This window comes from Mercenaria mercenaria, chromosome 10 (genome assembly GCF_021730395.1).
Source record: "Mercenaria mercenaria strain notata chromosome 10, MADL_Memer_1, whole genome shotgun sequence".
NCBI lineage: Eukaryota > Metazoa > Mollusca > Bivalvia > Venerida > Veneridae > Mercenaria > Mercenaria mercenaria.
Genome location: NC_069370.1, coordinates 76151984 through 76166774, shown reverse-complemented (window position 1 = coordinate 76166774; position 14791 = coordinate 76151984). Strand labels below are relative to the sequence as shown.

The following is a 14791-nucleotide window of genomic DNA, read 5'->3' as shown; positions in this document are numbered from 1 at the left end:
CTATTTCACGGTAGCTTTCATGTTGTATTATTAAAACGACTGCTTTAAATAAATTTTAAAGTCATTTTAAAAGAGTTTTGATATCATGGCGTGTTTTAAACAAAATAAAAATTAACACGGAGCTACATTTTCAAAACGCAAATAACGCCCGGTGCATATGTCACAAGGTTTGTTGAATGTGAGCATGAACTAAATCAGATCATTCATGTAGGCTTTATAATGTTTCTTTTATAAGATCGTATGAGGAACAACGTCATTCTTATATACACCAGTTTGTTTTTTTGTATCTTAGGTCTTATTACAAGAATTGTTTAGTATGAATATGAACTAAATTGGGTCATTAATGTTGGCTGTAGGCGAAACTGTAACATCTGAATAACTGAAATGTTGTTTATTTTTAGTTTGAAGGTGACGGTCTTACGAAAGCCAATGTAATATATAAGTCTAGTTTGTAGGTTGGCCAGAAGGTTTTAGAAATGTGAGTATGAACTAAATTGTGCCATTTCTGCGAGTTACAGGACCACAAAATATCCTCTTAAGGTTTTAAGTTTAAAAGTGAAAGTTGTATAAGGTTCCGTGTAATCTACATAAAGGTCAGTAAGATCTTGCTAGTAGGAACCGACGGACGGTTCAATCGTTATATGCCCGGGGGCGTAAAAACAATATTCTGTCTAACAATTACAGTGAGGTAACCAGTTGATGAAAAATTACTTTTTGCTTACCAAGAATTTGTTTTGTGTCTTCTTGCTCCTTAATGACAGTTTTTGTGTCTTCTGCTACTTCATCACTTCCGGTGAACACTTTATCAAATATGCAAGGAATATTATCTTGACCACATAGCACCTTAGCGTCTTCAACAAGAGTCTGGTTTGCTTCGTCGAGGAAATTGACAACAGGGTTTAGATTTTGGTAATTCAGGTAACTTCCTCCTGGAGGATACTCAAAAATGGAGTCATCGCTACTTGAAATTATCCCTGAAATAAAGTTTAAGTCATTTCAGTGCACGTAGTCTCTGTAAATCTATATAGACTGTACAATGGAAAGGGGGCCTCCTTGGTCGGGTGGTTAAGACCATTGACTTCGATTTGACTTCCTTCTCGCCGATGAAGAACCAAGTATGTTTTACGGAAGATCACAGGTTCGACCTAGGTGCCCGCCCACGCAGGACACAATGCCTGGAATGCTCAACTGGGTCTTTCTCCGCCATCAAAAAGTGGAAAATTGCAAGATGACCACAATCGAACCAATGTGACTCTAGCCCCAACAAAATGTAATGTAATGTATATGAGCCGCGCCATGATAAAACCAACATAGTGACTTTGCGACCAGCATGGATCCAGACCAGCCTGCGCATCTGCGCAGTCTGGTCAGGATCCATGATGTTCGCTAACAGTTTCTCTAATTGCAATCGACTGTGAAAGCGAACAGCATGGATCCTGACTAGACTGCGCGGATGCGCAGGGTGGTCTGGATCCATGCTGATCGCAGAGCCACTATGTTGGTTTTCCCATGGCGCGGCTCATATATCAATCTGAATATATAACTTGCAATTGCTAGTTTTATTAATCAAACTACTTCTAAGAAGATAAACTTACAGGACTGTCCGTAATCAAACACTTCTCTTTCTGTGGCGTTGGTTGAAAGAATAGTTCCGTTCGGGTATTTTAAATCGTCAGATGGATCAGCATTCGTATTTCCAAGAAGACCTTTCGATAAATCTTTGTATAATTCCGGAACTATCACGGCAATTGTTAATAGTTTTTGCAGTTTAACAGCAACATTGAAACTTATCCCTGCACAGAAAGAGAAACTAGAACATGAAAAAAACAAAAAGTGTATCATATTTTAGCAGCTATTCAGTTAAGACCAGAGGTTGAAGTTCCAAATATTAAATATTAACAAGATAACGACTATAAACCAAACAAACAAACGCAAAAGTCTTATCAAATTGAAAAGACTTATTTTACAAATTTTAGATGACCTATTCGCACCTGAATATCTATATGATATTTTAACATTTCCGACTAATTAAAACAGCACTAAATGATTTTGTTCCGCCTAGACCTAATAAAACTTCCGTTACATCAGCATATAGAATTACTTCATTCAGACGTAAGGATTAAAACTAGACTTTCAAGTATTTGTATAAACATATGTTATTGACAAAGCTAGCAAGAACTATGCATAGTCATGTAGTTATATAATACGTTTACAAGATTCTGAACGAACTATTATCAATTTATTTACAACCAATACGAGATGACTGACTGCAGAAATATACAATTAATGTTTGATTAATGTAGCAGTTTTATTACGGTGTAATTGGCCTTGAATTGCAAACTATTATCAACGGTGGTTGTCGAGTATATCGTTTATTTAACATATTGTATGTGCTATGATTTTGTTGGTTGATACGTAGTTGATTTTATATCCGAAGCCCACACTGAAACCAGTTTATGTTTGGAATGCTTAACGGGTTTACCTATACAACTGTCAAATCAAAACATTCATATGGAGGTACTAGTATCATATTATTAGTTTCAATTGATAATGTCTATTCTAAAGAAAAATCCTCTGTTGAAAGAAACAACCCAAAAAGTCTTGAAAGGCACAGTAATATTTCTTAGAACGTGAATTTAATTACATTAAGCGCATATATTTGTTTTGGTTCGTATGTAATGTAAGTAGAACTTAATTTCATTACTAAATATAAAAAATTGTATTCCTTGCCTTCCGATATATGATATATATTTGTTTATTGGAATGCGGAAAGACAGATGCTATCAGACACTAATGACTTGCAAAGGCGCCTAAAACCTGTTTACCATCATTACTTAAGACATTATTGATTTAACTATTATTACATTTTTGCATTGGTCAAATATACTACATGTATTTTAACATTTAGACATTGGTATTACACTAAAACTTATATTGGCAGCTTACCTGAGTTTACAAAAGATACTTTAATAGTGTTATTATTTTTTTCTAATGACACCGTCTTCTCGGAGGCCTGGAAGCCTTTTGAGGCGAAGGCAGAGTTATATGATATTCCATTGACTTTAATACGCATTCCTGTGAATAAACGATATATAACAGTTTGCATGTTAAAACTTCTCCCCAGATGCTTACAGGACACAAAGCATAAGACTTAAGATATAACTATCTAACGGGTTAAGGACTCGTCGGACGAATCCAATATACTCATTACAGTGATCCAGTCGCAGTACTTCACACCCTGTTTGCATGCTTATATAAAATTTAATACGTACACAGTTTTCCATATGAATAAAGTGAACCATCATTTTCCATTCAGGGTGAACAGCGTACTGACGCTTCGTTTGCTTTGGTGTAGTTAATGTACAGCATATATTTCTGTATTGCAATACTGACTGACTAACTATTAATTTGCTGAAGAATAATACGAATAACTAAAACGCCATCTTACAATGGTAATACTTAGTAAGGTGTTACCTGTTTCATAGTCCAGTTCAATGATGCATCGGGAGTCATCAGCCTTGTCCCTGGCAGCAAAAGCAGTAAAAATTGTGGCCCCTACAGATTTGCCTTCGTCGTCAAGATATGGCGCAGTCCTTCCTTGCAAAGTAAAGTCTACCCCATCAGTTACAACAGAAAGCATTGTGTATTCACCCTCTCCATTGAATGTGAAGGACTTTCCATCCGGGGTGGTTATATGAGGGTCACCGGTACCACCGCCTGTTTCAAAATTGCAATGGTTAAAAAAACAGTTTAATATTTTTTTAATGATCCTTCTTGTATTGTGACTTATGTCAACTTTACTGTTTTAATCTATTCAAATACAGTCGATTTCCAAAAACATACTTTAGATAGGAGCACGTTAAATTATACACTGTTAAGCACATTTCAGAAACTAATGCGAAGCCTTATTTATTGAATTGCAATCATTCATTTACGTAAAAATGAATATTAGTATAAAACATTACTAAGGAAACTATCAAACGTATAATGTAGTAAATCACTTTACGTCTTTGCTCATTGCTTTTTAAGGTTCTGATATATATTGAATAAATGAATTGAAAAGTTTTACCAATTAGTACATTGGATTGCGATGAACAATTAACATTCTTCGGTCGGACAGAGTAATAAGCATCACAGAGGTCTGCATTGCAACAAGTTTCCTTCATATTAAGTTCGGCTTCGAAAAAGGCAATACTTCCCGACGTCAAGTTATTGTATTTTGTTCTAAATCCAACATTTGAACCCGTTGAAATGTATGAGTTCCCTGCATACGAGCACATCTGAAATACAGAATATACGTTCAGCTGCGTATAAATATTGGCTCGGTTCTCCAAACATAGAGACTATTTTCAAGCGTTCCAATTTCTTAATGTGTTTGGTAATAAGTGGACCTCAGTTGCCGAGTGGTTACGGTCGCTGACTTCAAATCACTTGCCCCTACCGCTGTGGGCTAGAAACCTTGCTTGAAGTATAGAAGTCTTATAGATTTAGGGTCGTTTTATGATCTGATATTGTGATGGTGAGACGTTCAACTAAACAAAAGCATTAGTAACAATATCGTTTTGTTGATGTAACTTTGATCTAAACAGTCCTAACTGAAAAATATGTCAGTTGAACCTTGAGTTTGCTCAAATAATGCCGCTGTACAGATAGGCCCAACCCTTGCGTTAGGAAACTGTAAGCCCTAAACTTTAGATATATGGCATGTAGTACTCCTCCCTCCTTTACCATGTTCAATTCATGCCGTTGTAGTAAAAATGTCCCCGCCTACAAGGTTACATTTTTATATAAAAAAGAAAAAGTGAAATAAGACAAACATACTTGAAAAAATATCAATAAAATATAATCTAATGAAGCTGAAAGATACGAAGCTTAGATATTTGACATTCAATATTGTTTAGTGGTCTTGTATCAAGTTCGATAATATGCCCAAGGTATCAAATTTCCCGGCCTACGGGAGTGTTTTACATTTTTAGATGCATAGAGCTTGGATATTTGGTATGTGGCATTGTGTAGGAGACCTCTACCTAGTTTGTAAAAATCATTCCCTTTGGATAAATAATTATACAACCATTAATTAAAATATAAAATTTCATTTTCAGGGAGTTTCTGGTAAGCTTATCTGCTCTAAATTAAATGACATTCCTGTTTACTACAATGTTAACAACGTCTTGTAAGTCCACAATGCATTGCAAATATAACAACTATAGCATGTCAGCAAAACCAGGAAGTCACCTGCTTCTAGTGATTTTATAACAACTACTGCTTGTATAAATTACACCCATCTTATTATGTAAAATTTTCTACTGATATAGAATTAACATACAAACGTATCGGGCAAATAACTTTTTTAACTTCAATTTCCTAAGTTCATAGTCTCATATTTCCTTATGTGCGTTGCTATATTAAAGGTAAGCAATGTTAAAAAAGCACCTTAAAAACCCCAGAACTTGGCAATGCACAAAAGGTTTAACTAACGGTTCAATCATATCAATTGTCCTTTTCATGTGCAACTTCACTAACGATACAACTTATCACCTCAAAATGTCTTTTCACTTCCACAAAGTAATATACTTCAGCTGTTAAGGTAGTTCTGCACGTCTGATAAACCGGAAGTGATGGTGTAACGTCATTTTTCCGGAAAACGTAGAATAAAGACTGGATTCGGCATACGGAAATGAAAATCATTTTATGAATTAATCGCAACCTGCGAGTAAATTTATTACAATGGCACTGTTGCCATATTTCTAAAGTCAAAATATGATATTAAAACATATCACATGTTAAATAATTCAAAATAATGTCTTAAAATTAGCGCGAAATGTCCGGTTTACTTTAATCATGGTCAAAAATCTCAAAAATTAGCACACGGACCTATACATTTTATTTCATCAAATTATAGGCCATGCCTTTATTTACAACTGTGAGAAGTTTCATCAAAATCTACATTGAAGAAAATTTTCTATTAGCGAAAATGTTATGAAAATTATGATTTTCCTATAGACTCCCATTACGAAATATTGCGTGAGGTCCCTATTTTTCAAATCAGTGCAGCAAAAAATCAAGCACAATACCCTTTTTTATTTGCTTAATTTTCTAGGTATATTCTGAAGTTTTGAAAAATCAGAGTTTAATCAAATTCTACATTGTAGAAATAATTTCGATCCAAACGTGCAGAACTACCTTAAAACCTATGCCTGACTGCTGCTGACGATTTAAACAATGGTGACTAAAGTCTTCCACAGTATCTCATATTGAACTAGCGGAAAAGGTATTGTCATTTTAGTTGTAATAGTATGAATTCCATTGTTCACCGATTTTACTCAAAATATTTAATTCAGGAAATTTGAATCAATCAAATTCAAAGTATTTCTGTCAATGTAACGTTTCTAAACAGCTCACTTTTAGCAAGTGATTTTTATTCACAACCGACTAAGATTTTCTGGTATGTTTATTTCCCATGGCATGTTAACCTCAGTTGCTAATCGCCGTAATCCTCATCCATACATCAGCAACTTGGATCTAAATTTTGTCCTTATAAAATACCTTTTAACCTAAATAGGCATTAGCATTCACCGTACTACTTCCGATTTATTTGCTTGATAACCATTCTCGCACTCCTGTGCGGGCTGTAGTCTAACCTGGACATACGGCGAGTCAATGGTGAATGATTTGGTTCCAAATTTGGTCATGTTTATGGCTGAACGATAGTGGCTCAAGAATATCCCCTAATATCCCTAACAGCCGCCACATTATGCCTTTCATAGGGAGTGTCAGAATTTGGTTATCTTAGAAGTGAAGCCCTGGAATCACCTACTGCTTTTAGTTTACAACAAACTCGTAAAAAATAATGGTTGTTTCATCGTTCTTCGAGTTCCCCTAAAATCAAAGTGCCTCTAAAATCAGACTGCCTCCCAGACAGTTTGATACGAATCCTCTAAGGAATGTTTGGCTGAAACTGCTGAGTGCAAACTTTTTGGGTGCCTAACGTAGAATCTGTTTTTACTGTATTTAGACTGTTATCACCATTTGCAACTTATACCATCTGGTGCATGTTGTTAGTTACTGCTCCCGGACAGGGAAAACCCTATTGACATTTAACCTCCAAGTGTGAACTTAACCTTTAAGAACTGGGGTTTGGCTATTGCGCATACGCCTTTGTCTTATTTCCGGGTACATTTATGACAACTAGTATTATAATCACTTTATGGATTGTCGAGAAGTTGTGCACCTAGGATTTTGTTCCGAATTTCTGTAATGACCTTTGAATATGCATAAATGTGATATAAATTTGTATCGCATGTATTTCAAAAAGTATTTCACTTAGAGTCATAAAATATGTGGATTATTATATAGCACGTGACGTTGCGCACGTGTGTTCTGTTTGAAATTTTACTCAACCAGACTGGAGTTACGGTCCTTGACATAGTGTAATAAAATATTAAGTGCTTAAAAGTTTTTGTTGCATATATCTAAAAATATTTCACCTACAGTCGTGAAACCATGTAAGAATATCATCCAGCATGTAAATTTGTAAACCTGGGCTTTTTATGTCACTTTCCGAGACCAGAGTTATGTAACTTGACTTAGTCAAAAATAAATACTCAATGTATCTCAAAATGTACTTGACTAGAGTCATAAAACATTGAAGGATTGTTTTATAGCATTTGAAATTGTTCATCTTGTGTTTTCATTTGGGTTTTCACTCAGATAGACCTTAATTATGGTCCTTCACCAAGTGAAAAATGCAAACATCTTGAAAATAGTTCACCTAGAGTCATGAAAGCAGAAAACATGTACAGTGACAGGAGAAGGAAGCACCTGACCTGTGTTCATACTTGTTCATTATTATTTAGCCCATGAGCGTTTTGACGGCCAATGTTAAATTCTTTCTTTTGTAATCGTAAGTCGAGAGTATTCCTCGGATCTAAAAGTTTTTGATTTTTTTTTTAAATTTATCATTCACATTATCATGCAATAGAATTTCCGGGATGTCATTTACAACAACTTCAGAGTTCCTTGACTCCTGTCCAAGTTTCTAAGATAAAGAACTACAGATTTGCTGATCATTAGCATATATTATCTGACACTTGAAATATGTTACATGTTTTAATATAAACACCTGTTTCAGGTAAAGCACGTCGGCCTATGTCTGTATTGTCCCCTATATATTATTATTTAAAGTTGTTGGCTAATTTGTTGTGGTATATTGTCCTGTTCATGTTGAATTCATCAAAGTAACGCTTAAGAATAAATCTAGCCGATTTGACGAATGAGGTTTCACGCCATCTTTCATAACCTATCCGTATCCCTAAAACACTATCTCCGGAGGGATTTTAATATTACTTGGCATAAATGTTTCATATGATGTGACGACGTGTCATGCCCAACACCCGGACCCTAACCTTAACGTCAATGTCACACTTGGAAGTCAAAGGTCAAGTTTGTTTTCCCTGTCAGGTCTGGAACTCAACAATATAATAAGACAATATGTCATGTACACATTTAAGACCTCTAGGTAAAATACCTTTGAGATATTAGCCACATAATTTTTATGCCTTTTTATGTAGATTTTCCACAAAGTCAAGGGCTATAAATCCAGTCTGGCTGATTGCTAGGGATTAAACCTCCTGTAATGTTTCATTCAAGGGCAATAACTGTGGTCTGGCTGTGTGAGATCCAAATTATATCCCCTTGTGCAAAACTTCTTGTGCTAAATAACAATCTTCTGAGGTTTGATGACTCTTGGTCAGATCTTTTCTGAGATATGAACGACACAAATTCAGACGGAAGGACGGGCGGACGGCAACTCTAAGTCCCCAATCCACTAAGAAAGGGGATAGGGTGGGGAAGGGGGCGGGGGCACAAACATTCAAAGAAATATGTCTGATGCTTAATTCATCCGTAAACAAAATTGATATGTTTGGCATGAATGGGACTAAATTTGAAGATGGTATGCTGGATACGACACTGAAACTTAATGAGTATAATGCCACTAAAATAAACTAATACTTAACGATTATACATGTTGAAGCTCATGCTAATGGTACTTAAAATTACCATACACTGCTATTTATCTCGATAATATATTATAAAAGGATACACTAACAACAACATATTACCGGTATTTAGAAAAAAGTTATAAATATCTCCTTCAGTATATTTTTATTATAACGTCAAAAATTCCACATTTTCAAATTGTGAGATAAAATGTTTCGTCTTGTTTTCTGTTGTCATTCTTAATCTTTCTTTATCAATTGACAATGCTCTTTATATTCCGTTTTCAATCAGTTTTTCATAAGTAAACAGTGATATTTGCTTTTCTGTCTTTGATCGATTTTGCATGAGCGTGTTTATATCTTGCTTAATATGTTTTGGATAACTGGGGTTAAACTTACATATTGTTTGCTGTCTGTTTCAATTTCCGTTCCTATTATTCAAAAGAGGCATTTCATCACAACAATTTTGCATGACAAGTTTCGTGGATTTAGGCAGGTTATATTGCATTACAGGTATTCATATTTGATATCAAATGTATTGCTGTTGAACAATACTTGGTGTGAACACAATGCCAATTTGGTGTTTCACAATATATAAACAAATTAAATGTGTATAATACGGATAACATATAGGGAAAATAAAATAGTTGCAACAAATACCAATTTTCTACAATTCGATAAAAATATTTTGATTACGAATTGGAATAACATAACAGTTATGCTATCTTTAGACATGACTTTACGTATCTAAGTCTGATCTGATGATATTTACATTTTCAAGGACGTCACATTTATCAAGTAAAATAAATTAGAACGCTTACCGATCCCTGAAAGTTGTATTTCTGGGCTGAATGAACGCTGTAAATATACACTGCGCTTGACGAGGAGGACAATTCTTGGAAATAACCTGTAGAAGGTATTGTATTTTTGTCACACGGACATTGCGGCATCAGAGTCCACTTTGATTCCAAATCTGCAAATGTGTTTGCTTGTTGTGCTGTCCATTGTTTGCATTTGAAGCAATCCGAAATAATTGTATCCGAACCCGTGTTCAATGAGTACATGGCAAATCCACTACGCCCTAATTAAATAGAATATAATTCAATTCAATTTTATTGAGGCACAATATTGTAAAATATACAAAAAAACAAACAACACAACAACTTACAAAATGTATTAAGATAGTGCATGCATCTATAAGACCTTGCATTTACTCCAACAGAAGAAATAATTCGCAAAAGACTGAATCTGATAGAGTATTTTACATGTAAGAGAACTTTTTGATTACTATATAAAGACAGTTCCAAGATGGCCCTAAAGACGCTTACCGGACCTTAACATTTTGGCCCTATATATTTGTCATGACACACTGTATCATGAAATCTAGTTATTCTGTTAATTATGAACAAGAATTAGATAGAAATGCCCTCGACAAAAACAGAGAGTCAAAAAGTACCATTTGTACCAACTTGAGACAATACTACTGACCAGGTTTGGCGAACTTCCTTCAAGCTGTTAAAGAGAAGACGTTTGTAATTTTGTTTTAAGCTCTAACAAACCCGTTACGTAGACAGACGTAACCACTTTAAAACAAAACGAGCAAGGTCAATCTAAGGATGCGCAGATAAAGTTTGGTGAAGATTCATGACGTTTCATGAAAAGTCATTCAAATTTTGTCAAGCCGAACCATTTTGTCTTTTTTCTATTTAAGCTCTTATCGACTTTTAAAATGAATTAGCTGAGATATCTAAAAAAATGAGACAGGACTATAATGGATGCAACACACTGACCTAAGTTAAGTGAAGTTCAATAAAGCAGTTCATAGGAAGAAATCATTTAAAGGTTTCTCTATGTGTAACATGGACGCCTCTAATAACCCCAAGTGTCCCCATTTGAACGAATTTGAGATAGGTCTACACAATTATCATACATTCTAATATGCATGCTTACGCTAGAATGACGTCACGTTAACGTGCGGTGACGTCAAAGGTTTTGTTGCGACCATGAAAGAGCGATACTATATTTTATCTACTGTTTTAGATTAAAGGCATATTACAAATGAAATAATTTATAGCAAAACCGTGTTTTAACACTATCTATCAAGCAGACCATGAGAAGAAGTTATCTGAAGGTTAAATTCTAGAATTTTAGCTTTGGTGGCCTTGAAAAGTGACAATATATAATTATTTGAACAAACGTTAGGAGTGTATACAAGTGTTCTACAGACAAACTGAAGTTACATCAAACGATTTATGAGGAAAGATGCCTAACGTTTTATTTCATATTATTGTAACTGTGGCCTCTTAAAGGGTTCAAGTAGAACTATTTGGACACACGTTTTTTTGGAAATGTCGTTTAAAGATATTTTTCTACATATAGCTGCTATGGTCTCTTAAAGTAGCCAAGGGAAACATACGTGAGAAAGAACGTTACAAGGATACTTTAGGCCAAATTTGGTGCAGATTCACTACATGTCTCAAGGGAAGCATTCCTTTAATTCTTATCTTTTCTTAGATGTTGCGGCCCTAAAAAGAATCAAGCAGAACCATTTGAACAAAATTGAGAGATGTTAATGTCAGAAAGATCAAGTGTGATGTAGCCCTGAGCAGTTAATGTAGGGGAGAAGATGTCGGAGGCTGGCTTACTGTGACCTATACCTTTAATATGTTTCAAACAATGCTTACCAAAATTAGTGTAGTTAGCTACAGGGTCAGATACTCTTAAATCAAGGCTTTGCTGATTTGTAAACGCAAAGCCAATTAAATTTTCATTGGTTGCAAAGTTCATTTGGTCCTCAAGATAAGCGAAGAATGCAAGGGTAGTATCCATTCCATCGGAGACAATAATGAGCTGAAAGGTAGACGTCTGAAAAGAAACATATAGTAAATTAAAATGTAGCTAGATATAGTAGATCGAAAAAACTGTATATCAATTTAATTTTACATTTTGACGGGAAATAGTCATGTTCGCACCGGTTACACTTTCGAAAAAAATGTTACATAATGACTGATTTTAATGCGCGATTTGCTGTTAGTGAATGCCAGTCCCGGAATTCTCCAGTTTACAGTCTGCTGCTGTGTATCTATTAATTCAGAATGTTGAAACAATGACTGGCTTTATAAAATTATTGAAAAATGAATGATAAAATGTATTTTTTCAAAGATATATGTTTAACTGATGGTGCTTTATCAGATACTAGAATTGTACTTTCATTTTTTTATGTATAAACCTTATTTCTTATGTTATTGTTTGCATGAACCTTCGATGACGTGATCAAAGCTAAACATAACATTATTTGACCGTTTATAGGCGTAGCATGCTAATTTAAGAAAATAATTGTCACCAGAAGCAGTCCAGTAAAGAGTAACATTGATTGGTGATCTTGAAAATTTGAAAGGTTAATATAAATCATTCTTCTTACATCAGCATTGTTTTGCTGATACTCTATCACATTTTGCCACGTAACTACAAGAAGGAAAAATACGTTCATTGTACTGTATCCAGCGTCAGTTAGAATCGCTGTGACCGCTGTGTTCACGTCGTTGTCATTGGATACCTCTGTACCGTTTAAAATTTTGTAGCCAATATAACCTGATGTCCTTGCATCAATGTTTGAAAAATATGGAGCCACAACAACGCTCTGTTTAAATTTTTGCATTTTAGCACCAGTTGGTACAGAGTTTATATTGGTTTTCTCGAAGAATGTAACAATTCCGTTTTCACATATCTGCAAAAGTTCAATAAAAAATACAATTCCCTGACATAATTACATGTATCTAGTTTTAGCCTATAAAAATTTAAGTGTCTGGATTTTTTTTATCAAAATAAAACAACGCCTTCCTCTCCTGTTTGAAACCACAATATTTCGAATTTAGACTAAGCGGTATCTTAAATAAAAAGGTAAATTAAGCAAAGTTAAGGGAAGATAAGTAACAGTACTAACATTCATAGAAAGTAACAGTACTAACATTCATAGAAAGTAACAGTACTAACATTCATAGAAAATAAAACACGTTGCCGTTTCGTTTTAACCTTGTATTAGTTAATCATTTTTCAAATTACTTCAAATGACTACTACAACAACAACTAGACATTTTACAATATAATATAGACCACTACTTAATTCAAATTTTCCCATGTTGGTGAAAATCACGTTGCTAAAGCCTGTTTTAAATGGACCTAATTACAATAACAGTCTGTCTCTTTATTGAAAAAAAGCTACTCACATATAGCTTGTTTCTGTAGCTATCGTCAATTTTTACCGGGCAGTCAAATTCTGTAACCTCATGACACCAATCTTTTCTGTTAGGATAGGACAACTGCACGTGATTATTTGCTGCACCGAAAGGAAGTGGTAACGTTGCTACTTCTACAAAAAGGAAAGTTAGCATTTTTTAAAAATATATTTTAAACCTTTTGAAAGCCTGAGATGAAATATGGTATTTCTCATACGATTCGGAAATTGTTTAGTTTAAGTAAGAAACGACTGTTGTATTTAGTAAAGAAACTTTTGGCAGCATGAGAATTTGAGACATATAATTTATTGTGCATGACTTGGTTTGTCCGTTTGTAAATAACATTAACACGACAACGTTATAATGTTTATCCCAACATAAAAAGATTTTAATGTTAATGGCACTGTACTCGGTTAAGAGTTTCTGCTTTTTTGTATACATTAATGCCCGATTAGCATCTATGATTTATAAAACACACAAGTCAAACATTAAGTAATTATAAATCAATTAAAAATCATTTGTAATTGTATCAAGCAGAGGCAGATTAATTTACAATCAGTAACATATGAATGGGTTATTCTCGACAAAACGCATCGTTAAATATACTGTTCTCCGACTCACTCGATAAATTCAAGTACTAACTATCCTAATATTTGCTCTATCTAAACCAACACTATCACACTACAAAATTAAATGTCAGTACATATCGCTTACTTGTTTGACAGTATGTTCCTTTATATCCAGTGGCACACTCACATTCTACTTTATTGCTGACCACTGTGCAAGTTGCACCATTCTGGCAGGGTGTGTTTGAACACGATGCTGAAATTTATTTATACGTAGTTTCAAACTGTTTATAGTATACTATTCACCAACATGATAATAATGATAATAATAACAATAATAATTAAATTTTATTATTATTATTATATAGTATCGTTATTGATAAACAGAAAGAACCAATAAAGTAGAAAGTTGCACATTCACAAACAAATGGACTGCTGTCGATGTAGCAGCAGGCCGATTCTGACAACCCTTAAAAAGCCACTGAAATATTATCCTTCAAATAAGAAAAAAAAAAAGAATATTCATACACATGTTAAAATAGACAGTAAAATAGGTAGTAAAGTTGATAAAGTTCATCCTTCTATAAGATCGCCAAATTTTTTTGTTTTATTTTTGTTTTTGTTTTTGGGTTTAACGCCTTTTTTCAACAGTATTTCAGTTATGTAACGGCGGGCAGTTAACTTAACCAGTGTTCCTGGATTCTGTACCATTATAAACCTGCTCTCCGCAGGTAACTGTCAACTTCCCTACATGAATCAGAGGCGGAGGACGAATGATTTCAGACACAATGTCTTTTATCAAATCGTCACGTAGAACATACTTCCCGCCAGGGATCGACCTCACAACCCCAAGATCCGTAGATCTACGCTCTCCCTATTGAACTAAGCAGGCGGGTTAAACTTTGTTTTACTTTGTGGCGAAATTTAAATGACATTTTAAAGAAGTTAAATCCTATGTATGAACGAAAATAGGGGTTCAACAAGTTTTGAT

General features: G+C 34.4%; 1 protein-coding gene across 1 annotated transcript in view; it reads right to left on the bottom strand.

Moving 5' to 3' along the window:
• Positions 1 to 14791, bottom strand: part of LOC123560101 (fibrillin-1-like) — a 76777-nt gene that overhangs the window by 40848 nt on the left and 21138 nt on the right. The window contains exons 3-12 of the mRNA XM_053517001.1: positions 13949 to 14056; positions 13226 to 13368; positions 12421 to 12726; positions 11684 to 11864; positions 9821 to 10080; positions 4070 to 4280; positions 3475 to 3717; positions 2947 to 3075; positions 1596 to 1793; positions 723 to 974 (exon numbers count right to left, since the gene is read on the bottom strand). Coding sequence (XP_053372976.1) covers positions 723 to 974; positions 1596 to 1793; positions 2947 to 3075; positions 3475 to 3717; positions 4070 to 4280; positions 9821 to 10080; positions 11684 to 11864; positions 12421 to 12726; positions 13226 to 13368; positions 13949 to 14056 — 2031 coding nt within the window. The remainder of the gene's footprint in view (positions 1 to 722; positions 975 to 1595; positions 1794 to 2946; positions 3076 to 3474; positions 3718 to 4069; positions 4281 to 9820; positions 10081 to 11683; positions 11865 to 12420; positions 12727 to 13225; positions 13369 to 13948; positions 14057 to 14791) is intronic.